We start from the raw sequence: 26983 nt of genomic DNA on the forward strand, positions 1-26983 counted from the left end.
ATAACTATATGACCTATTTTGTCTTTGTGTATTTTATTCAAATGTGTCCAATTGTATTTTAGTTCATTTTGTTAATTTGTGGTGCAAAAGTGTTAAGGCTACGGTAACATTGTTTTAAAATGAGCTAAGTTTCTTATCATCAGAAATCCTGTAGAAGATGCCGTGTGCAAATATAATCTTGATCCTAGAATATACTGCATGACAGAGAAATGCTAAAAGAGCATCAATAATACCGTAAACATGAATTTGCTGTTGTTCAGAAATGAAATGACCGAAGTGGACGTCTCGATGCTTCTTAAAAACAGAAGCTTAATATAGAATAAAGGCAACCAGACACATGGCTTGTATAAAAATTAGACCCCTTTAATTGTGTTCTCATATATAAAAGAAATACAAAAAAGAAACATCGACACCGGGCGAGGGTCAGCGGGACGGGGGTTTGGGGTTTTGGGCGGGGGGCGACATAAAAACAGGAAGTGGAAACGACAGGAGGAACGTCCAATAGTCCGAGGGGATCGTTCCAACAAATGAGGGAGGAGGAAACAGATCCTCTTCCTCCTCCTCTTCTTCCTCTTTCAAGGACAAAGTGGAGCCTCAGCTCCACACACATCGGTCAGAAGCAGAGCAGCTGCAGGAGGCAGAAACCATCTGATTGGTTGAGTTAAAGCCCTTTAGTTAGAGTGAACATTCTGACATCATATGAAAACTACAAGTCCAATCTAATCCATTGATACCACTTGTGTCTCGATATCGGGAAGTTCTCTAAAAGACGTTTCAGAGTTTTCTTAAAAACTGTTTTAAAGTTTGGCTTTTTTCTGAGAGGTTAATTTTTAAGATACAGTTGAAAACCTGATATCCTAAGAAACTAGAAGATCAGACGAATTCAGTACAACGAAAACACTTTGGAGGGAATATGTAAGAGACTTCATTGACATTGTTAAAGCAGCATGATTGGTCATATATCAATGTGTAAGCTAAGCTAAGCTAAACTGCTAATTAACCTCACAAAGTTACCCCATTTCCACTAAAATGGATCTGTTCTAGTTTGGTGTTGGGGCTAGTTTGGTTCACTGATGGTTAAAGTCATAAAACCCTGAAATGAGTCAGCATTTGACCATTTTCCAGATGCCTCGTCTCAAAGTTAACGGTTTTGAACATGTTTGAAGCCTGAAATAAGGTTTGTGGTTTCTACAAGCTGTGAGATGAAGTTTTTTTCTGTATCTCAGCATGTCTGTAGGTCTGTCTGTGTACAATCACTACTACCACCGACCTGTGTGTTCATTGTGAGAATAAAGAGGAGAACATTGGGATACTAAAATCCATCATACAGCCCTGAACATCTAATGACCGCCATCTAGTGTCCAAAATAATATTGCACGATATTTCTAAATCAATGGATATGACTTTCCAACAATGGACATAAATGGAGCCAACAGTGACTTCTTTATTCTCGAAATTAAGACTCCGGACTTGATTGCAAATACATGAGACTTCCAAAACAATGACTTGCTTTCAACACCTGTTTACTGAAGTTGCAATGACTCCTAAAGAACTTCCGGCTGCTTTTCCTTCGCTAAGTCAGAAAGCTGCACTCACTAAAGTTTAACTCAACCCCTGGGACGGTTCTTTATTCTCGAAATTAAGACTTAAGACTTATGACTTGCAAATAATTGACACTTCCAAAACAATGACATGGTCCCACCTCTAGCTTTCAAACAACTGAAGCTTTGATGACTCCTAAAGAACTTCCAGCTGCTTTTCTTTCGTCACTAAGCTAGAAAGCTGCACTCGCTGAAGTTTAACTCAACCTCTGGGACGGTTTCTGCCTGGGGAGCCTCTCTGCCTCTGAGGACTCTTCTTTGTGGAAACTGAAACCCTGTGATGTGCTCTTCAGGACAGCTCAGTCTTATCAGCTGGCTCCGTGTGATGCCCGCCTCCCGACTCGGAGGTACCGGGCGCTAACAACGTCCTCCGGTTGTAGTGGTGGTGGCCCTTCATGATGCCCGAGTTGTTGTTCTCGTTGAGGATCTGCTTCTGCTTTTGCCTGTTGAGCGACTGCACCAGACCGAGCACCACGGCCGCCAGCGAATACTGGCCGGTGATTTTTCGCGGCTGCATGATGAGCGGATTTGGTTGAACGCGGCCCGACAGGAAGTGCGTCCGGATCTTTCCCTCCTGCTCGCTGATGCCCTTCACGTAGATCTCGCCGCGGTACTCGAAGGCGAATCCGCGCTCCTTCAGGATCAGGAAGGTGTCCTCGGGGACCTGGATCTTCCCGCTGACGCCCGTGCTGTCCATCCGACTCGAAAGGTTCACCGTCTTCCCCCAGATATCGTACTGAGGCTTCTTGGCTCCGATCACACCGGCCACCACCGAGCCGTGGGCCATACCTGACGGAGACACAAAGTAGATGAGATGTGTTGTGTGTTTTTCTTCAAATCTATTCCTTTACTAGGTTAAAAATACAGAAATATTGAACTGGTTAAGAGTAGCATGTGCTGTATGTGTCCCCGTCGGTAACATGTACCCTTTATAGGGGTTTGACTCAACCTTAACTCTAAAAATGGTTAGGCTTGACCTGACTGGCACCCCAGCAACTTTAGTCAAACTCCTACGAATTCATTATTCGTTTTTAGTATTTCAAGATACTATCTTTTCCTAGATCTAACCAGGTTGTCTATGTGGAATGTTCCGTAAAAGAGACATTGTGCATTTATTGAGAAAGCATAAATGTAGGAGATAACTATATATTTTATATAAACTTGTAACATGTCCTATACACCTTTCTATGAGGATATGTTTGACTAAAAAGCATATTACATCTTGTTAATAGTCATACATCAGACTTGAAGCTACTGATTGAGACCATAAACTCGTTAGGAAAATGTTTAACGAGGTCATAAATGAAGCAAGACATATGGTAATTCTTTCATAGACTTCTATACAGACAGTAGCTCTAACTTCAATCATTGTCGACACTATTTTCAGTAATCCAAACCAGAATCTTCACCTAAATCCAACCAAGTTGTTTGAGAATGTTTTGGTAATAAATAAGGAAAGCAGGGCCATTTTTTCATAGACTTCTATGCAATCTGACATCTATTTGCAACCAGGAGACTCAGGTTGCCCTTGCTGGCATCAAGATACGTTTTGATGATTTTGCTTCAGTTTTTAAATCACTATGAACTAAATATCTATTATTTGTTAGATAAAATAAGATCATCTTAATTCCAGGATTTTTTATTTGTATTATGTAGAGACATTCTAGAGACGTGAAGATGAATTCCTAGCAACAAAAAACCTGATGCATGGATCAGTTAAGAGACACTGTAATGGTGTCAGAGACATCCTACACCCTTCAATATGGGATTTAAAAGAAATGAAAGACAAGGCTTTAAAATGCCGATAGAGATATTTATCTGCATTTTCAGCATTTTACAAAGAAATCTATAGTAAATCGTTTGAAAGGAAGCAGTAAAAACCGCTCTCACCGATCCTCAGCTCGAAGTTGTTGAAGGAGTGTTTGTTGATCTCCTGGATGCTCTCGTTGAGGGCGATGGCAAAGTCCGCCAGCTCACACAGGTGACCCCATTTATCTTCACACTGCTGTGGGTCACAGGAGAAGAGAAGGAGCGTCACAAAGGGAACTGGAGGTCTGACACCAAAGGGTGTCCACGTCAGAGAAAAGGTCTGTTGTGTCTCTGGAGACGGACGAAGGACTTCGGGTGCATTGTCAGGTTCCCAAAGGTCCATTTACTGACTGAGGTTTCTATTTATACTTCTGCTCCTACTATTCATACTGCTGCCATTCATTTCTACTTACTCTTTGAGATTTGAATTGCACTTATTCATCATTATGCACTTTATCTTTGAAACAAGTTCTTACAGAGCTGCGTTGTGATAAAACAAAACTAACCAATAAATAAACAATTAACCATTTCAAATGTTGGTTTATTTTGTTGAACACTCTGCCAACTGTCTATGTGTTCACTTTGTCTTTGTGCAGCACTTTTCAAATGTCCTTACCACGCATGTACAGTATGGTGTTCTTTGTTTCAGAAAACACTCAACAAAGTATGAAGCTGACAGGAAGCCAACAAAGGAAATCTGCTGGCTGTCAGCTCCTCTCTCTTGACTTGGAAATCTGCTTTTCAGAAACACTACACTGTCTAACTGTGTACTTTCTTCTCCGCTGTTTCCATCAGAACGGAAAAGAGAACATTATTAGCTTAGCTTAATAATGTGTGTAAATATAGCAACAACTTTAGATCAAATGAGTGATATAATGTAGACTTTTAGTTTATGATGGCCCAACATATTCTGATAATGTACAACACGTCCAGCTACAGTGAGTTTATGTCAATCGGGCTTCAATATGTTGAAAACAGAACACCAGTTGTATTTGCACATTTAGCAATGAGTGTTTAGGACATGTTGTGAGCCGAGTTTGAGGAGGTTTGCAGCTAACCATCAAGATCATGATCAAGATAACCACCAACCCAGAGAAGCACCGGATCTCCAGATTCTGAAACAGCATGCCGGGTTAAACTGATATATTGTGAGTTCAGGTGGAAGCTGGAGGATCTCACCTGTTTCTCAGGCGACAGGCCGGAGACGGCCATGTAGGTGCTGCCGATCGTCTTGATCTTCTCGATGTCCTGGAAGCGATCCTCACCAAGCAGCTGTGACACAGAGAGAGACGTTTATTATTCTGACCCTAATGACAACCTAAAGGACAATAATCCATGTGCAACCAAATGTTACCAAAATTATTATATTAAGCTTCACGATCTGGAAACACTTTGAAGACGAAAACATCAACAACATCCAAACTAGTCAATACCGTGTGGTAAACACCTGCCAATCACAAGGTAGCCCAACACTAAAGCATTCCCTGCTTCATCGTCTATTTTACTCGAAATGGGACCGTCATTTACTAAATGAACATCATGCTGTATTGAATAGGACTTGAAACAAGAGATTGAGACCATAAACGCAACAGGAAAATGAAGTAGAGTGATTTTCTCATAGACTTCTATACAATGAGACTTTCCAAAAAGAGGCATCGCCCCCTGTTGGATATGATAAGAAGGTTTAAGACGCATCCCCAAAAGGCTCCATTGAGGCTTCTTGTTATGATCTTTGACTGCTATTAACACAACTTGACTGTTTATGCTCTAAAAACCTCTGTCTGGGAGGGGTTTGACTGAAGAGCTTCCAGTCCAGACTTGAAGGACTCCAATGAAAGCAAGCTCATTATTCCTGCCAAAACACCAAATGTTCAGATGTGATATTGCCCTCTTTCAATTCCCCTCCTAGAGCAGCATGAATAGAGGACAGTTGTGTTCTCAGAATGAGCACTGACTCTGCTGCAAAGGTCACATGTACTGAAACTGCCTCGGGAGGAAACTCAGCATCGCCCTGCCTACCTGACTGACTCACACAATGAGCAACAGACAGAGGGAAGAACAAACGACGCTTTGACTTTAGAGAGGAGGATTTCTGTCGTCCGATGAAAGTCAGCATCTCGCGGGTTCAACGGGATTTCTCCATGTGATTTTGGATTATTGCAGAAAATGATCTCTGTGTCAAACAAACGTTTATCATGTGTTGCTAGTTGCACTCTGATGTGATCACACCGCTGCTGATATCACAAGCCACTCGTCTGTCTGTGTTTGAGCAGAAGGTGAGGATGTGGCCGCCGGATGCAGAGAGCTCAGCTGCTGTCTCGCTCTCATTAGGAGACTTTGACACGTTCTGTCAAACACTCAGTGGAGTCTCCGTCAGACTGTCGGCTGCAGGAAACCTCAGCAACCAACGTATGTTTAAAGAAGTCCTTTTTGGTTCCAGTTTCAGAAATCCAGACACTTTTCATGAGCTGAAGAACGACTTTAAGGCAGTTTGACGAATAAAGAAGTGAACCCTGAAATCCTACATACGAAATGTAAATTATTAAATGTAAGGACTGACTTTGCTTTTTCTTTTTCTAACCGTACAAACAAATATGTGTTTTTTGCAAAGACATGTATTCCTTATGTTTCACTGTCGTGGCTCAGTAGGAAGGATTTCCTATTTTTGTTTGCTTTAGACTTCTTTCTCCATCATTATAAAACCTGAAATCTTTCTGGTGTGGCGCAGTGGACTAGTGCGTTGGTGTTGGGATCAGGGGGTCACAGGTTCAAACCCCACAGCTTGTCGTTGTGTCCCTGAGACGCTTCTCCCCAAAGTGCTCCTGTGGGGATTGACCTCAGTGTTGAGTATGTGAGTCGCTTTGGATAAAAGCGTCTAACAAGTGACATGTGATGTAATGAAGAAATCCTGAACTGTCGAACCTCATCACAGAAAGCCAAGATTCAAACTCTTACACATCCGTCTGTATCTCGTTTGGGGAAATCAATCCAAGAGGAAGCTCAGTCCTGTCCTTCATGAAACAATCTCTTCTTTCTATCTGAGATAAACACTTTCTCAGCTCCCCTGACACGTTGGCATTAATCAGTTCTGAAGTGTCCTGGGCAATAAGCTGCATGCTTTCATCAGAGATGTCTTACTTATAGACGCTGCTCCCCTGCATGTTGGGCGAACACTTCAAAGTCTCACCTCGTCGAAGTCGGCGATGATTTCGTTGAGGAGCCGGAGGCACTCGACTCCCTGGTTGTTCATCTCCGTCTGAGAGTAGAAGTCTGCGAAGCCCGGGATGGAGGCGAACATCACGCCCACCGAGTCGTACGACTGCGAGTACAGCTCCTGTAAAGACACACCACAATACATGGGATTTAAAGCGCTTTTCCTAATGCTCAAAGAAAGGTATGACGCTTACACATGGGACATGTCACTTTGTTAGGAGGAGAGAAAACATGTTTCAGTCATTCGTAGCTTTTCTTAAAGAGGCCCTATTATACATTTGATTATACTTCTTACTATTTTGAGGCTGTCCCTTTCCTGTAGTGCGTTGTATAGGTTTGAGTGCATGCAAATGGTCTGCAAAGGAAACACCTCCATTGCAAAGTGTGTAGTATATGGTGTTGAATCCTATCATGTGAACATTGAGGGGGAACAAATCGGAGGTTCTCTGAGAATGAAGTGTGTTTTATGTTCTAATGGTCACGGTGTATCAGGCCTGCAGGGGATGACTTTGTCGGAGAATTATTTGAATGTGGCCAAAATGAAATAGGCATGATTTCAGCACAGAACCAACATTTTGAGAAAGCATCCAGACTTTAGAGATACAAGTACAAACCAAGCTATATCTCCATGTTCCAGACTGTTGCACCTCCTGTTGTGATATTAGGAAGATCCCATTTAGCAATCAGTTTTTTTTCCCATAATCCACAACTTTTCTCAGAATGCTACCCAACCATCCCCCGACTTTAATATGATTTGTACTAATACACAGTAGTAAAAAACCAAGGTTTGAATGCTATGATACTGATTCAGGTGATGCTGCAGTACACTGCCTCCAGCAGCAGGGGGCAGTGTTGACACACAATGAGCACAAGGTAATGTATTCATCCCGTCACGAGGAGCATATTTTAATAATAGACCGGTAAACAAAATGTCCAGCCATAGTTCAACATCTCACATACATAATTAAAGATCAGATTCTTCTCACTCTGTATTCTGCCTGACTTTTTATTTTAATTGCACTTTATTTTGACATCTTGACTGACATTATGCACGCTTAATGAGCTCAGTCAAATGTCAGAGCTTCAGCTGAGCTCATTTCAGTCCTCTGTCCTTCACCGCGGCTCTTCAGAGTTCAGAGTTCAGAGGGAGTCATCCTGCACGACAGATGGGCGGCACATGAGTCAAACTAAAAGTGTGTTACTGTGTCTCTGAAACGACTTCAATACACTTCATTATTTGAGGGTAGGCGTCCACAGGTGACTGGAAAGGTTATAGCATATAATCCACATCAGTTGTGAATTCAAAATTGTCATGATTTTAGTTTTGTGTGGGTATAGTTTCTGGTTTGATTGTGAAATGTCTTCTCTCCTTGTGTTTTAGTCAAGCTTTCCCTTGTGCTACTTGTTGGTTCGTCATACTTTAAATACATTCAGTTTATATCTGTCACATGTATATATATTATACTTGAACAACTCTTGCACTTCTGGTTGGATGCAAACTACATTTCGTTGTCTTAAGTACTTGTACTCCGTGCAATGACAATACAGTTGAATCTAATCAATTAAAAGAAAGACTCCAGACTAATTGGCAAAACGCGTCTTATCAGGACTTTTATTTTTCCCGCTTCTTATATCTTCCAGTTTATAACACTTTCCAATATTTCTTATTATACTTTATACTATGACCTTAATACGGTCAAAACAGAGGTTTATTACATTTGGAGAATCAAGGAGGAACAAGTATCAAACGGTCGTGAACTAATAAGACGAATTGGCAAAGGTTGTCTATCAGGACTTCTTATACTTACAGGTACGACCTTCATTAGAGAATGAATGAAAGATAACTGAATTGAATCAATATATCACAGTTGAATCAACGCATCATTCAACACAGGAATAACAGATATTAGGATTGGTGCGTTTGACAGAGTCTCAAAACACCTGCAGTATTGTCTGAATACAAATATCCACACAACTAAAAACGTTGCTATAAAAACCACCCAAGCTTTCTGTCACCTGAGTATTTCCACAGGTCCTTATCCGTTTCCAGTATCCAAACCTCCTGATCAATAATGCAACAAGTGATCAGGACCCAACCTTAATCTCAATGGATGCATTTTTAATCACGTCCTCTTTTTATCTGCTCTCCTGACATCCATAATTCATCGGAGGCTCGCCTTTTGTTTGAGAGGCAACGGAAGATCGGAGGAGTCGATAATGACGGAGCGCGACGAGGACAATACGGAGCGTGTTATAACCTTCCTCCATGACACCATCAGCCATTATCCAGGAGAAGAAAGCATTACTTTTTACTTCAGTACATTTCAAAGCCTCTTTACTTTTACTTGGGTAAAGAAGTTTAGTCAGTACTTCTACTTTTACCAGAGTATTTTTAAACACGAGTATCTGTACTTCTACCTGAGTAAAGGATGTGTGTACTTTTGCCCTCTCTGGGCAGTATGACATTAAGCCAGTGGTTTTCAAACCCCTGGTGGGTCGCGGAGGTACTGCGGGGGGGGCGCGGGAAGATTTTTTTGTTTTATTATTTTCTCCTTTTAGCTTTGTGAAGCACCTTGAGATGACGTTGTTTTTAAAGTTGTATTAATATTATTATTATTATTATTAATATTATTCAATTGTAAACAAACACTGCTCGAAAATATCTCATTGGTCAGAGAGCTGTGGGCTAATGCTGCCTTTTGCAACACTACTTGTGTGAGATCGGCTTTTCTTGCTGCCATCAAAACGAGATACAGATCAAAGCTGAACATTGAGAATGAACTGAGAGTGTCTCAAAACAACAGCCCCGCTTTGAGGAGATCTGCGAGGGAAAGCAAGCACACACAAGTCATTGATGAGCTATGTGAGGAATAGGAATGGTCAAGTGATGTGATCGTTTGCAACCTGCAGTAGAAATAGTAGTTCATTCATATATTTTCCTTAAAGAAGTTTGAATTTAAAAATCTACTACTCAGGGAAGAAGGCCTGCTAGTTTTAATTAGGCTAAATTAATTCACAGTATATATTACAAGCACTTTTGTTCATGTGTAATCCATAATAAAATATAAAATGATAGTTGGATCTTTGTATCTTATTATTATTAGTAGAGAGAATGTAATGTTTTTACAACAATATACGATAAATCCTACCAATATAGATGGGAACCAGGTTGGGGGGGGGGTCCCGAAAATATTTCCAATTACCCAAGGGGGGCCCGACTGAAAAAGTTTGGGAACCACTGCATTAAGCTAAAGGCACTGGTGGAGAAGGGATGTCTGCAGGGAGAAATCACACTTCACTATGTGGCGGTCTAGTGAGTCTCTATTTCCTGTAACCCACCGCCATGACGTACACTGTAAACACGATACTTTAAAGCAGTGTGTGCATTCGGACTGGTTAGTAGGTTCTTAAATCCCAGGAGGTGACGATCGCTACTGTTAGCAAGCTAGCTAGCTACCAACGTTATCGCTCACGATAGCAAATCATTGTATAATAATAATTCATTCGATTTATTTTAGCGCTTTTCCAGATGCTCTAAACGCTTCACATTACATATATTGACATGCAACAATGAATTAAAGGGGCTTTAAAGGGTTGAGCTATGTAGTGCATGTCTTATTAATCAAAATGATTCAATATAAACGCATTTGAGGATCTAAAGTACGTAAAACAATCATAAAAGTCATTTAGTAAATGGGTTGAAACGCACCAGAAGGCCCGTCTGATGAGTGTGTAATGTGTGTGCCCATTAAATAACTGAATGAGCGCAGACAGCTCTATTCAGAGGGAATTTAAAAGCACAAAAGGAAAATGGCAGCAGAGATAAGGCGAACGAAAAGAGAGATGAAGAAAAGTTTGAGTGCGGAGGGAGGTCAGCTGAGTCACTCCTGCGACGAGCGACAAATCAATGTGTTCTCTGACAACGTGTTATTAAAATCCAATCAAATGCATGCAGACAAAAATACCCCCCGATTCCCTGTCTCTGTAAAAGTTAGTAAAAGCAATTACTTTTCTTTTCTCAGCGAACGGATTGCAGGGGACTGATTTCGGAGCAGGTCAGCGGTGAATGGACTGTACTTACATAGCGCTTTATCCAGTCTTTAAGACCCCTCAAAGCGCTTTACATACTACATGTCGTTCACCCATTCACACAGAGCAGTGTACCTGACTCTAGGACCTAACATTCACACAGAGCAGTGTACCTGACTCTAGGACCTAACATTCACACAGAGCAGTGTACCTCACTCTAGGACCTAACATTCACACAGAGCAGTGTACCTCACTCTAGGACCTAACATTCACACAGAGCAGTGTACCTGACTCTAGGACCTAACATTCACACAGAGCAGTGTACCTTACTCTAGGACCTAACATTCACACAGAGCAGTGTATGTTACTCTAGGACCTAACATTCACACAGAGCAGTGTATGTTACTCTAGGACCTAACATTCACACAGAGCAGTGTATGTTACTCTAGGACCTAACATTCACACAGAGCAGTGTATGTTACTCTAGGACCTAACATTCACACAGAGCAGTGTACCTCACTCTAGGACCTAACATTCACACAGAGCAGTGTACCTTACTCTAGGACCTAACATTCACACAGAGCAGTGTACCTCACTCTAGGACCTAACATTCACACAGAGCAGTGTACCTTACTCTAGGACCTAACATTCACACAGAGCAGTGTACCTAACTCTAGGACCTAACATTCACACAGAGCAGTGTACCTAACTCTAGGACCTAACATTCACACAGAGCAGTGTACCTTACTCTAGGACCTAACATTCACACAGAGCAGTGTACCTGACTCTAGGACCTAACATTCACACAGAGCAGTGTACCTTACTCTAGGACCTAACATTCACACAGAGCAGTGTACCTCACTCTAGGACCTAACATTCACACACCGTTGGCCATCGGGAGCAACTCAGGGTTAAGTATCTTGCCCAAGGATACATCGACATGTTGACTGCATGGGCTGGGATCGAACCCACAACCTTCTGGTTGAAAGACGACCGCATTCCCTCGCAGCCACAGTCGCACCCCGGTAAAAAAAGACGAGGTGAAAACGTGACCTTGTGTGAATTGTTAAGTTAAATATTGAGCTTTAGAATCTCCATTGCATTTAGTTGTATTTACTGAAAGACTGAAAACATTCATGGTGATTTAAATACAGAAAGCAGCTGAGGTCCTGGCTTATTTAGCTAATTCTGTCCATCATTTCCATCAGTATTAAAGTGATGATTGGATGTATGAATCCAACCTATGGTTAACCCTAAGCTATTCAGTATTACCTAGAGTTGATGGGTAAATTGAGTAAATTAAGACGTTACTTAAAGATGGGGTAGGTAAGATTGGAGAAACCAGCTCGAGTGCGCGAGAATTTGAAAATACACAGCCGGAAGAAATCTGCCACTTCCTTCCAGAGCCCCTCCTCCAACACACACGAACGCGCACATGACCAATGAGGGCACGAGATAAGTTTGTGCCCAGATGGAAGGCTGACAGGCAGGTAGGCCATCCAGTTACTTTAGCCGGCTCAGATGATTGGTCGTGCTTTTTACAGCGCCACGGCTTCCACAGATGATATTTTTTTATGGATTTTGTTGTGTTGATGCTGCAACGCAAACATTTCCCAATTTGGGATCAATAACGTAACTCTTATCTTATTTCTAAGCGATCAATTGGCGAACAAACAAATACACATAATGGAAATAAAGCACACTTGTAAGTGCAGACCTCGTTGTCCCGGTCCTTCTCCAGGAAGTGTCGGGCCACGTGGCTCGGCAGGATGTTCCTCAGCATGTTCTCGTTGTGTTCTCGCAGCTCCTTCATCTCGTTGATCTCCTCTTTGGCCTGAACGCGCCACAGGAAGTCCAGCCGGGCCGTGTACTCCAGCTGGAGAGGGAGCAAGAAGTTATTAGAGTGTATTTTCTATAACATGACGAAAGCCATACTGTCTTTTCTCTCATAGGCTAATGGGCAGGACATCACTTTGTAACACTCTCGCTCCTATTGGCTAGCGCTCCAACACATTGTGTGTGATATGCTAAAGAGGCGGGACATCTCTAAGCTGGTTGACCAATCACAACAGAGCCGGCCAGCTAACCAATCAGAGCAGACTGGGCTCTGGTTTCAGACAGAGGGTGAAAAGAGCTTTTTGAACATTAAAGCATGGAGACATGTTGAAGTAGACGAATTCGACATTAACATCAACCTGAAATCAAGTATATGTGCTATTTACCACAGATGTGCACAATGTTGAATTATCAAGAAAATAATACGTGATGTCCTCTTGACGCTGAGGTAAGATCTCTGTTTTCAGACTTAAGGTATCGCTAAATGTGGGGTTGTTTGCTCACGGTACCTGGCCTCACGGTAATCTGACAGATCTGACTTTGATCGATGCTTAATAAGTCCGTACGGAGAAACAAGCTTAGAATATATGTTCTTCTCAATACAACAATTAAAGTATTCATCCATTCAGACTCTCACCCTGACACTCTGCAGTGAACTCTTCATAGAAACAAGTCACTAGGTCAACTCAGTGTTATTTTACATTTTCTCCGAACATTACTCGACTTCTCAAGGTCTGAAAATCCATATCCTTATTTTTCAAAGCATTTGCAGTGTTTTTAAACTGGCCTTCAACCACCTACTGCTTAAAAATGCAGGCACAGATCAGAGGGAAGTCTGCTGCTTATATCTTTTAGATGAACGGCTTCATTTAAAAAAGTTGGATCAATTATTGAACACAAGAGAGAGAGAGAGCGATCACTCTGAAGTGCAGCACAGGATTCAACACAAACAGTTTTTCTGAGTGCACACTTAATACAAAGTCATTGAAATACATTAGAGATAAACAAATGTCGCTACAGACTTTGTACTTGCACGGGAGAGAGGGGGGTAATACAAAAAAAACATGAAATTGAAAATTAATTTCAGGGCCAGGCAGATCTGTCTGTGGGAATTAAAGCGTTTCTCTTTCAGTCGATTGGCGGAAACAGTTTTGTGATTAACCTCGGTATCAATTAGTCCCTTAGTCGCGAGAACTCATTTACTGTTTTCCTAATTAAGTATGCAAAGCTGCTCTGGGATAACGAGTCGGTCGCTCAGCACAGACACTTCATTCTGAAGAGAAGTGGATAAAAGCAGACAACATTAATAAACATGTTACTCATCAGCGTTAGAGCTCTGACACACGGTGTAATTCAGTTTACTGCAGAACGAAGCTCCGCTGGACGGACAACTGTTCTGATCGACAGACTTTGAACTAGCTAAGGGTACAATAAATGAGGATATTAAATTAAAACTTAAATGCGGAAAGTTAACAGGAAGTAAACACTAAAGGGAACGGCAGAAGAAGACAGACAGGAAGTAAACACTAAAGGGAACGAAAGAAGAAGACAGACAGGAAGTAAACAGACAGGAAGTAAACACTAAAGGGAACGAATGAAGAAGACAGACAGGAAGTAAACACTAAAGGGAACGGCAGAAGAAGACAGACAGGAAGTAAACACTAAAGGGAACGAATGAAGAAGACAGACAGAAAGTAAACACTAAAGGGAACAGCAGACAAAGACAGACAGGAAGTAAACACTAAAGGGAACAGCAGAAGAAGACAGACAGGAAGTAAACAGGCAGGAAGTAAACACTAAAGGGAACAGCAGAAGGCAGACAGGAAGTAAACACTAAAGGGAACAGCAGAAGAAGACAGACATGATGTAAACTCTAAAGGGAACAGCAGAAGAAGACAGACAGGAAGTAAACACTAAAGGGAATAGCAGAAGGCAGACAGGAAGTAAACACTAAAGGGAATAGCAGAAGAAGACAGACAGGAAGTAAACAGACAGGAAGTAAACACTAAAGGGAACATCAGCAGAAGACGGACAGGAAGTAAACACTAAAGAGAATAGCAGAAGAAGACAGACAGGAAGTAAACAGACAGGAAGAAAACACTAAAGGGAACAGCAGAAGAAGACAGACAGGAAGTAAACACTAACGGGAACGAAAGAAGAAGACAGACAGGAAGTAAACAGACAGGAAGTAAACACTAAAGGGAACGGCAGACAAAGACAGACAGGAAGTAACCACTAAAGGGAACAGCAGAAGAAGACATACAGGAAGTAAACAGACAGGAGGTAAACACTAAAGGGAACAGCAGCAGAAGAGGGACAGGAAGTAAACTCTAAAGGGAACAGCAGAAGAAGAGGGACAGGAAGTAAACACTAAAGGGAACAGCAGAAGAAGAGGGACAGGAAGTAAACACTAAAGGGAACAGCAGAATAAGAGGGACAGGAAGTAAACTCTAAAGGGAACAGCAGAAGAAGAGGGACAGGAAGTAAACTCTAAAGGGAACAGCAGAAGAAGAGGGACAGGAAGTAAACTCTAAAGGGAACAGCAGAAGAAGAGGGACAGGAAGTAAACACTAAAGGGAACAGCAGAAGAAGAGGGACAGGAAATAAACTCTAAAGGGAACAGCAGAAGAAGAGGGACAGGAAGTAAACACTAGCTCAGTAAACAAACCGATGGGTTGTTATGAAACACAATAAAAGATGACCTTATATTTTGTTCTGACAACTTGTTATTACATTCTCTCCGTGGCGTCCATCATCACTGGAACCATTAGGTAAACTGGATTCATCTTCTGGTCTTAAAACAATTCAGAATGAAAGTGGTGTCACAACCTAATCATTTCAAAATAAGAGCCTTGTCTGCAGCGCTGTAATGAAATGCTTCATAATGTAATTACTGCGCTCATGAAGAACAACCTCATCATCCAGAGCTATTAGTTCCTGACGTAAAAGCTCTGCGGCTCGGCTTCATAAACTAACATCTAGAACAATCATTACAGTATCTTGTATTGTCTTGTCGTGAAATGCACAATAAAATAAAAGTATAAAAGCTTTAACCAATGTTTTTAATGCCTCAACTAAAGACGACGGTGCTGCTAACTTTCAGATTGAATCACATTTAGCAAAACAAGACAAACAAAAGAGGAAGGAAGACCTTTTTATCCGTGGGACACAAGATGCCTAATCGTTTCCTCCGAAAAGCATTTTACAGATTATTATAATGAACATGAGGCCATTACAAGAATACGTTTCGTGTGTTACAACAATTTGACTATTAATGTCAATTTTGGAAAGGCTTGTAATAAAGGATAGGTCTGACCTCGTACCAATTTCACCTACAAAATATTTAGATTTTCTTTGTGTAAACGTGGCAACAACCAACCATTAACACCACATTGAAAGGACACCCCCCCCCCCCCCCCCCCCGACCCACTAACAGTAAATATTTTCTTTACAATTCACTCTTTTCTCCTCGCCTGATGCTTCTCACACAATCATCTGAGCGCTGAGTGTTCCCGTCTGTGTGTGTCTGACAAACAAGTGGTGGGATTGACCCGGGGAAAATCAATATGCCACTGCATGACTTCAAATGCGGCTGTCTTCTACTTTTATAGGGCTACAAAGGACCCTCAATTAGGGCCATCTCCCCTCCATCTCTGCTGCCGAACTGCTGATCAAAGGTTGCCATAGAGAGAGCATGGAAGTGTGGCGGGAACACCAGCTTCCCTCCATCTCTCTCTGAATACACCTTCAGAGAAACAACGCCTTGTGTGGTGTTTCAGATGTTTCAATGGAGTGGTTTGTTTCTGTTATTCTTTGCATCTGAAGGAGAACACATATATTACTTATTAAAGTATTCATCCATTCAGACTCTCACCCTGACCCTGTCACTCTGCAGTGAACTCTTCATATAAACAAGTCACTAGGTCAACTCAGTGTTATTTTACATTACTCGACTTCTCAAGGTCTGAAAATCCATATCCTTGTTTTTCAAAGCATTGTCAATGTTTTTAAACTGGCCTTCAATCACCTACTGCTTAAAAATGCAGGCACAGATCAGAGGGAAGTCTGCCGCTTATATCTTTTAGATGAACGGCTTCATTTTAAAAAGTTGAATCAATTATTGAACACAAGAGAGAGAGAGCGATCAATCTGAAGTGCAGCACAGGATTCAACACAAACAGTTTTTCTAAATGAACACAGTCATTTAAATACATTAGAGCCAAACCTGACAGGACGGATTTCTCAGACATTATAAATAATGCTTCTGATGGGTGTAGAGTGGTGCAGAAATCAGTCATACAACCCTAAACATGAGTCAGCATTCCCTGTCTGAAAATCAATGGTCTATGACTCATTAGGAGTAAAAAGTGCCACATGTGATGGGAAACGTTGGATTCTTAGAAGCGGACAAATAGATTTCAACCCCCTCCAATACAGAACACATGGCTACCATGGCGTAGCAATTGGTGCAGGAATGAGTCAGAAAACCCGGATATGTGTATTTTATCACTTCCTGTCCCAAGGTCTGGAAATCAATGGTTTTCCGAATGTGTTTTTGGTTGTTAGCCTGAAATAAGGTCTGTGGGTTACACAAGTTGAAGAGATTTGTGCTCTATGTTATAAATATACGTCAGTAAATACCTCACTGGTGAATTTGAATACGTTGGTTGCTAACTTTTGTCTAAATTAGATGACTAAACATCATCACGGCCAACATTAGCCACCTTTAGCTTAGCGGTGGTGACGTGAAGTCATGTGACCGTGCTGTAGTTCCTTTATAGCCCAACATTAGCCTCCTTTAGCTTAGCGGTGGTGACGTGAAGTCATGTGACCGTGCTGTAGTTCCTTTATAGCCCAACATTAGCCACCTTTAGCTTAGCGGTGGTGACGTGAAGTCATGTGACTGTGCTGTAGTTCCTTTATAGCTCAACATTAGCCACCTTTAGCTTAGCGGTGGTGACGTGAAGTCATGTGACCGTGCTGTAGTTCCTTTATAGCACAACATTAGCCACCTTTAGCTTAGCGGTGGTGACGTGAAGTCATGTGACCGTGCTGTAGTTCCTTTATAGCCCAACATTAGCCTCCTTTAGCTTAGTGGTGGTGACGTGAAGTCATGTGACCGTGCTGTAGTTCCTTTATAGCCCAACATTAGCCACCTTTAGCTTAGCGGTGGTGACGTGAAGTCATGTGACTGTGCTGTAGTTCCTTTATAGCTCAACATTAGCCACCTTTAGCTTAGCGGTGGTGACGTGAAGTCATGTGACCGTGCTGTAGTTCCTTTATAGCCCAACATTAGCCACCTTTAGCTTAGCGGTGGTGACGTGAAGTCATGTGACCGTGCTGTAGTTCCTTTATAGCCCAACATTAGCCTCCTTTAGCTTAGCGGTGGTGACGTGAAGTCATGTGACTGTGCTGTAGTTCCTTTATAGCTCAACATTAGCCACCTTTAGCTTAGCGGTGGTGACGTGAAGTCATGTGACCGTGCTGTAGTTCCTTTATAGCACAACATTAGCCACCTTTAGCTTAGCGGTGGTGACGTGAAGTCATGTGACCGTGCTGTAGTTCCTTTATAGCCCAACATTAGCCACCTTTAGCTTAGCGGTGGTGACGTGAAGTCATGTATCTCCACTGAGAAACGTTTTCGTTTTTGTTACAGGTACTCTCAGAAATCTGTTTCTGAGATGTTGACCTCCAGTCCGACTACAATTGAAATTTGATTTTTGTTTGAATACTGTCAGTACGGAAGCTGTTATTGTCACCTGAGGTTTTCTGAAACTCTCGAGATAGAAGATAAACAAATGTCTCTGCAAAGACAAAAATCTCTGTATTTTAAGACCCCATTAAAATATATTCCTTCAGAGCTTCCTGAGAAAGAGCTGCAGGGATTTTCTGATCCAACACATCTATGATTAAAGTCTGGTTATGCTCAGGTAATAAATAAAACATTGTGTTATGAAGAAAGTGGTGTTACCTGCTGTCCGTGGTAAAACACAGCCAGGAGGAACATGGCCATCAGGAGCAGAGACGTCTCTTTGGTCCCCAGGAAGTTCCTGTCAGAACACAATGAGAGAAGAAGAGTTTATTCAGTTATTGTGTTATGTTGAGGAATAACAAGTACAAAGTCCTCTTTTGTTTGTTTCACTGCGGCTCTCCATGTGACAACACAAGACATCATATTTTTAAGTATTTCATTGCACTGCTTTTCCCTAATGTTTAACAAACAATGGATTAAGCGTGATAATACAACCTTTATTATAACGTGCCAGCTAAACTCTGCCTCCTATTTATCAAATCAACAGGGGCAACATCAATGTTTGTTTTTAAAGATAACACAGACTGCTCTAGTAGTCGAATGAGTCTGCTCAGTTTGGTTTTGCACAGCAGGGGTCCAACGGAGAAAAAACCACATGGTTTTCAGCTCAGATTGAACAAAGACAAGAAACATTTCAGACTGCCAAAAACTTAAAAATACTTAATAATGCATTACAATAATTGATCTTGATGCACCCTGGGATTCATGATATGTGCCTGTTGACGAATCACAGGCTTCTGTGGTGCGCAGTTTGAAGACAGACGGACTAACAGCTGATTGTGCTGATAGGAAAACCTCTTACACTCATTCTGCAACATGAATATGATATTCTGGTCTGTGAGTGAATAACTATATGTTCACGTGATCTGCATAACTCAAATAGATGTTCGTTACCCGAAACAATGCTTTAGAATATGTCTTGTATCATATTCTATTTACCAGTGGCGAACCGTGTCTATCACAACTGGACCTTTTGTAGACACACCCACCCCCAGCCGCCATCGCCATCATTATAATGTCCGTCTTTTCACTGAATTGTCGTCTTGAAAATGGTACTCACAACAATTCCGCAACAACTTCATCTTCACCTGCTGCTCTTGTCATTTCAACGTTAAAAACAATAAAACGGCATGAATTGCTTCGTCGCATTCATCGAGATCCTCTGTCTCGAGCCAGTTAACTAGCGGGCCTTCCAGAGTTTCTCAAACTATTTTCAATAATGTTCCCCCTTTGAAAACAAAATTCAGCCAAGTACCCCCTGATCAGCGCAAACACAATTTGTTAGGGAATAAATGGCTATTTAAAGAGGTACAGTACAGCGCTGCACCATCGGTGTCTGATTTATTAAAACAACAACCTTGTAACTGAGAAACACTTAAATGCTACATTTCAAATGTTTACAATCCATCACTAAATTCATGGCAAACCAATTTTAACATCATGCAATACCACAGAGACGACATTAGCTGCATTGACCTGATCTTTTTTAATAAGTTGTACATGTAGTGAAACATGGGCTTGAGCTTCACTGAGGATCTTTATCATGCTGTCAGGGAGGCAACTGCAGTTATTACACTTCGTGTTTTTAAATATGTGAAACTCTGTTAATATAAAACCCACACTGCTCATACTTTCTTACTTTTTTTTTTTTCATTAACATAAAATAAATCTCACGTACCCCCTGCAGTACTCCAAGGTACCCCTAGGGGTCCGCGTACCCCCATTTGAGAACCACTGTTCTAGAGCACCCTGGAACCGAGGGGAACTCTGAAAGAACACGCCCATTGGCTTCAAATCAATATATGATTGGTTGATCAAACTGTCAGTCCGAACGTACGCTCTCATTCAGTGCAACGGCCAGGGCCTTCGATCAAGGATGTAGAATACCTTGTTGAAGGATATTCTACCCAGAGACCCAGAACAAGATCTGATTGGTTGCTTTCTAACACAAAACCACTGAAAGGCGTAGAGCATGGTCCGAGAAGGAGAAACACATCAACGTAACACTGTGATTACAGATCAACAACACAGATACCTCATTTATTCATTTTATTACATTTTATTTATATAATTAAATCGATGTTTTGTTTGTTTTATCTGAGCGTTCCAGGGTGTTCTCTGAATACCTTGAAGACCCTGACGGTTCACCACTGGTTTTTACATGTATATAGACTTCTTGCAATGTTTTTTATTTGTATTTTATTTGATAAATATGGTGCATTGTTGGAGGAGCTCAGGTCATAAGATTTTCATTGCCATTTCTACACTGTAGCTTATGACATTAAACCCTTTGACTCTTTAAATCCTGAATGCCATTACTGGTATTTACATATTAATTGTCAATGAAATAAACTCTAATTAATTCAAATTTACGTTTCTGAGAATTTTCATATAAATACACAAAAACTACTTGACTTGAAACTGAAACGTTTTGCCGTTCATACGATATCTTTGTTCCTCTCTTATGACCTTTTCTATCCTACCTCGGAGGGCCCTAAAGAAATAAACAAGGAGCTCGTATGGAAACCTTTCCCTCAACAGGTTATCTGCTCTGGATCTATTCCTACGTCGTCACCGTAAAGGTCGAGGCACTATCACGGAGAACACATGCCATATGAGTTTTCTCACATTTGCAACACTTAAGTGCAGAGGAAAAGGTCAACGTCGCTCCCTGATGGGATTCTGAAGAGGAAACACACGGAGAGAAAAGAATGTTCCTGTCTTTACTTTAACACCTTTGCTATGTTAATATGAACTTTGCAAGTGTTATAAAAGTTTGTTTCACTGAAGATACCATTAAACATGTCTAATCAGATCATTAACCGTACATGAAAGTTCTTGAGTTACTTTTTATAAAGAGAAAGTCGACCGGGGGAGAGATGTACTGTGATGGTTCAAATGAAAAATGTACCACTAAGCCTAATGAAGGCTCTAGTATTCTTTTAATATATTAATGTCTAAAGTTTCGTCTTGTTGGACTTCAGCATGTGCACCATTGTGCCCACCAGAACATGACCCAAGTGTCCAAAGAACAGATTCAGAGTCAGTAAATTAGTAAAGTAAAGGTTATGTAATATATGTGACTATATAACAAGATTGTATTGGATGACTGACAGATATATTTTGCAAGAAAACACCCAAAATCAGGGGGCATCTTCACTAGTTACGAGAACAACTTTGTCTCAATCTTTGGTTCAAGTCTTCATCAAAACAGCTTGATGTGTTTAGCAAAACGATATACTAAGAGAGAAAGATTATGTTTTTAGGCTTTACAAACTACCTTTTTCTACTAGCTAAACTTAGCATCCCAATGTATATCTTAGTCAACATAGCTGGTGCTAGCTGGTTAGCTGCTAAATGTGGTCTACCCACTCCTCCCCAACTCCACCCTTGGGTCTGAAAAACCAAGATGAAGACAATCAAAATGCCAAACAAGAGACAAGTTACTCTCATATGTGATTGTGGGACATTTTCAATATAGAGCACTCACTCTGTGTTCTTGTGGACGGTGTCGTAGCGGAGGAACAGCGAGGTGTAGAAGGCTTCGGTCAGCAGGGAGTAGACGCCGATCATCACCAGCAGAACCGCCAACTTCAACACCGAGTTCAGCCGCAAGAACACGGCACACGTCACCATCGCCAGGACCCCCGTGAACACAAAGTACTGAGAAAAAAGAGGAAGATATATTTAGGTCATTAGATAGATAGATAGATGGATGGATAGATAGATAGATGGATAGATGGATAGATAGACAGATAGATAGATAAATAGACAGATAGATGGATAGATAGATGGATAGATGGATAGATGGATAGATGGATAGATGGATAGATGGATAGATAGATAGATAGATAAATAGACAGATAGATGGATAGATAGATGGATAGACAGATAGACGGATAGATAGATGGATTGATAGATGGATGGATAGATGGATAGATAGATATACAGATAGATAGATATACAGATAGATAGGTAGATAGATAGATAGATAGATGGATAGATAGATATACAGATAGATAGGTAGATAGATGGATAGATAGACAGATAGATGGATAGATAGATGGATAGACAGATAGACAGATAGATAGATGGATAGATAGATAGATAGATATACAGCTAGATAGATGGATAGATAGATATACAGATACATAGATGGATAGATAGATAGATAGATAGGTAGATATACAGATAGATAGATGGATAGATAGATAGATAGATATACAGCTAGATAGATGGATAGATAGATATACAGATACATAGATGGATAGATAGATAGATAGATAGGTAGATATACAGATAGATAGATGGATAGATAGATAGATGGATAGATGGATAGATAGATAGATATACAGATAGATAGATGGATAGATAGATAGACAGATAGATAGGTAGATAGATATACATATGGATAGATGGATAGATAGATAGATAGATAGATAGGTAGATATACAGATAGATAGATGGATAGATAGATAGATAGGTAGATAGATATATATATGGATAGATAGATAGATAGGTAGATATACAGATAGACAGATAGACCTAAATAATTTCCCAAATTATAAAGTGTCTGTCACACTTTATAAATCCCATTTTGGGAAATTCTTTAGGTCCAAGATAGAAACCACAAATGTGCCTTTTCCATAAAGCTTTTCTAATTTTAAAACATAAAATGCGCTTAAAAAAAGGGTCATGGCAACACGTCCAATGGATATCTGACAATCCAATGAACCAAGAGCCTCTGATTCGGATATGTCTATAGTTCTGTGTATAATATTCAAGTTGTGATGTGTCCTACCCCTACATATAAAGTCTACGGTCCTACCTGAAATCATTAATGAAACATTTTTACCCACACCAACGCACAAGACCCCGGGTAGGAAATTAGGTTGTGGCATACACTTGCAAGGTGACCCAACGCTTGCAGCTATGAAACATGTTACTCCCTGATTGAGCCCATCAATCAGCTGCATATTTTCTCAGCAAAATAACGTAATGGATGTTTGCTCCGTGACGTTCTGACGGCTCCATCAGTCGCCGCTGTCTGAGGCGAGACCTCCCTCTGGGCACGAGCAGATGTCGAGGATGTTTAATTCATCATTTCTGCCACTTTCGGAGAAGTGGAAGAAAAAACCCACAACAGATGGACGTGACTGCAAATTCAGACACCTCATTTAGTCGGTACCTCTGGGTAGAAGCAGATGTCTGGGATGGAGGTCGACTCGTTGAACGTCTGGTTCCTGAAGCCGCTGCCCGACTTGTCGAAGTCGCACCACAGCTGTGAGAGACCAACAGGGGGATTATTGTTGTTGCCTTAAACCCAGGCAGGATCAGGCTCTTTTCTCATACACCCATGCATTTCTTTCATCAAGCCAATCAACGGGTTTGTGTCATAGATATGTGACTGTTTGTGAGTGAACGGGAGTCCAGCAGCGGGCAATTTGTCCAGTTGCATAAAGTCAGACTGTCTAGAAGTCTATGAAAAAATGACCCCACTTCTCACTGCGTATATTACCTCAGTAAACATGTTCTGACTGAGTTTATGGACTCAATCTTTAGTTTCAAGGCCAATAGTTCTATGGGTTTGTTCAAAATGCACAACCCTTTGTGAGTAAACGGGAGTCCGCTCTCTGCATGAAAGCTGCAATATTCATAATGATAAACAGGTGATGTGTTACTGATGCTGTCAGGTGTATGCAACACAGGAAGTGATTCAGGAAGATGATTAAAATGTGCCTTTAAGATAAAGATAAAGGTCCCATGCTTAGCATTAGCAAAAACTCAGCATCCAATTTGCACCAAATGGGACTTGAATTGGCGACCCTTTCCCAGACTGAGCTGCTGCCGCCCAAGCAGTACAGGCAGAGATATCGTGATGTTTAGTCTCAGTTAGGGTCTAAACACTAAAGCCTACTCTATTTAATTGAAGTCTTTGTCCCCAAAAAGCAATGAAAAAAGTATCCAAGCACTTAGATTTTGTTATAATGTTGAGTTTTCTGTCAACATGTTTTATTTGCTTTCCTACAATATCTGCGTGTTACAACGAAAGCAAGATTAACGTCTGTATGATTTCCCTGATTGAAACTCAAAGCACGAACAGATGCTGAACATCAACAAGCACCAAACTACTCTCAATTTGTATATCTCGAGTTAGATTTCATTTACACAAACAAACCTCTCCAAGGTTCTGTTTCTTTGGGATCGATGGACCTTTCTTTGACTAGCAATCCTCTTCTCACCAGTCCAGACCTCGGGGTTGTTTAATACACTCTGCTTTATGCGATCAGATACCTTGAAACACCAAAAGCTTATTATCAGCTTGTTAATGTGCTTCATTTAAGTAATGACTTGCGAGTCCCTGTCTTTCAGAGGCCGCCTTGCAGAAGATAGGCGCCGGCTAAAAAGGGGTCGATGAGGACGAATACGCGCCAATAATACAAAAGGGTTTTCAGTTAATTAAATTCCAAGTTATGAAAGAATCTGTCATTTAATGCTTTCACATTTTTTTTTTACAATACTCATATTTTGAGAATCCAAACATGACATTTACTGGTTTTACTGGATTGATGGATGAAACACATCTCCTCCACATTAACCAAACCACTTTTCTTAAAGTGGACCTATCATGCTATATTTGAAACATATATTGTAGGGCCATACCTATATAAAACATGTCTGTGAAGTTTTTTCAAAATACCAAACAGATCATGCATTTTAGCCATGCTTCATTTCTCTCTATTTGCTCTTTTCCAGCCCTGTTTTTGCAAGGGCTGATTCTGCTTTTGTGGCAGACTACAGCGCCACTTACAGGCCTGGCATATGTACTACAGCGTCTCCAGCGCTTTCCAGCGGTCTCTCATTCCCCTGATAGCTGGAGAGTTGCCCATACAGACGGAGCACCCCTTTTCTGACGTCAGAAACATTCAAATCTGGATCAGTCTGTATCAGATCCGTTGCAGCCCGTTTTTAGAGAGTTGGGTACGGAGGAAAAGAGAGAGGGTTGCGTGTTCTGACACTTGGTGAGTTCCCTTGAACACCGGGGACACATATTCATGTATAAAAGACGTACAGAAGTACATTTTCCATGATAGGTCACCTTTAACTTTCTGATTTAGCTTAAACAACGAGTAGGATAAACACATGTGTAACAATCTGAGGCTTAAAATATTCCCCCAAAAAACACTATTTACAATTGTTTTTGTACACGTTGATAAAGTATACAATGACTAGCTGTTTATAGAAGTAGCTGAGGTTTTAATCAACAAAAGCTAGATATTTGACACCTGTTTTTACACATCTTTGGACAATGTTGGTTCTCTTTGTCGACTTTTGTCTTGATGGTGTCCTCTTTGATTTCATCAAGGTCTCAGAAGGACAACTTTCTGTGCAAAGTGAGAACATAAATCAGATGGAGCTATTTGAAACCAGAAAACTGAGGTCAGAAAAGCCCAACCCGCTTCTCTGACTTAAATGCTTCCTTGCTGCTATCGGCAAGAACACAGACCACAAATATAACCCCCTAATTAACGATAATCTGGAAGTTGAACTCACTATATTGATCATGGCAGCCAGGAAGTTGATGAGGATGGAGATGAAGATGATGACGTTTCTGGCGGCGTACGTCTCGTTGATCCAGCAGCAGGCTTTTCTCAGAACCAGAGGCAGACACTTGTAGTCCTCCGCCGTGGTTACTAGGACCAGACAGGAATGCAGGACGATGAGGATTGAGAACTGGACCACCATGGTTACCATCCTGCAGAAACACAACAAATGGCAAAATAACAGAAGTACCATCAGCTGTCGGCTGAGGCGTTTAACATTGAAGGAGACGACACAACCAAAACCATTGGGTTAGGAAACTCAACATTTCATTTTTTTATTTTCATTGTGTAATTGGATACCCTATAATTAAAATCACATCTAAAAATAACAATATACAATATAATACACAGTATTCTGTTCCATTAATTCTAACTTTTCTCAAAGTTGTGGGGAAATATAGAAACATGTTCCCAGGGTTTTCTTTCCACACTCAAATGATAATGGGTATCCACTTGAATCAAAACAACATTGTAACTATATTACATTGTGATAGTTGCATCACTCTTGGCGCTAAGCTAAAGCAAAGTTGTGTCTTTGTCATAAAAAAAACATTTAACTGGAGCTAAAACTTTGCACTTAACCTTCCTTAACATTATGACAACAATTCAAATATATATGGGGACAAGAACATGAACATATAAGTCAGTCAGGAGGGCCGTAACTTTGTCCAGTAAATTGACAGGAATCTAATTCGCTAATATAGAATGCTTATATAAGCACAGTTTTAAAATTGGCACACAATATTGTGAGTGACCTGAGGCACCCTCTTGCCTCTTACTTTGAACTGTTGCCATCTGGGCGGAGATATCGTGCCCCTTATTTAAAAAAGAACAGATCTAGGTTGTCTTTCGTCCCACAAGCCATCAAACTCCTGAATAAATGATGGCTAGGACGCACTGTTTACCCAGCTGGTCTGGCCCTGTCCCCCCTATTTCGCAAATGAGGGCCTATAGGCGCCTCGTCATGTCTGCCGATATCTGGTTTTCTTATGTCTGTTTGTTTTTATCTGTGTCTATGTTGTTGTCAGTGATGTATTGTCTTAACTTTTTAAATGCCTCTGTGATTTGCTGCAACCCAT

General features: G+C 41.0%; 1 protein-coding gene across 1 annotated transcript in view; it reads right to left on the bottom strand.

The window, feature by feature from the left end:
• Positions 1-342: 342 nt before the first annotated feature.
• Positions 343-26983, bottom strand: part of adcy8 (adenylate cyclase 8 (brain)) — a 161631-nt gene continuing 134990 nt past the window's right edge. The window contains exons 12-20 of the mRNA XM_034208202.1: positions 25855-26056; positions 23489-23581; positions 21791-21963; positions 18460-18538; positions 12370-12528; positions 6598-6744; positions 4590-4682; positions 3492-3606; positions 343-2390 (exon numbers count right to left, since the gene is read on the bottom strand). Coding sequence (XP_034064093.1) covers positions 1891-2390; positions 3492-3606; positions 4590-4682; positions 6598-6744; positions 12370-12528; positions 18460-18538; positions 21791-21963; positions 23489-23581; positions 25855-26056 — 1561 coding nt within the window. The 3' untranslated portion in view covers positions 343-1890. The remainder of the gene's footprint in view (positions 2391-3491; positions 3607-4589; positions 4683-6597; positions 6745-12369; positions 12529-18459; positions 18539-21790; positions 21964-23488; positions 23582-25854; positions 26057-26983) is intronic.

The sequence above is a fragment of the Gymnodraco acuticeps genome, unplaced genomic scaffold, assembly GCF_902827175.1.
Source record: "Gymnodraco acuticeps unplaced genomic scaffold, fGymAcu1.1, whole genome shotgun sequence".
Taxonomy (NCBI): domain Eukaryota; kingdom Metazoa; phylum Chordata; class Actinopteri; order Perciformes; family Bathydraconidae; genus Gymnodraco; species Gymnodraco acuticeps.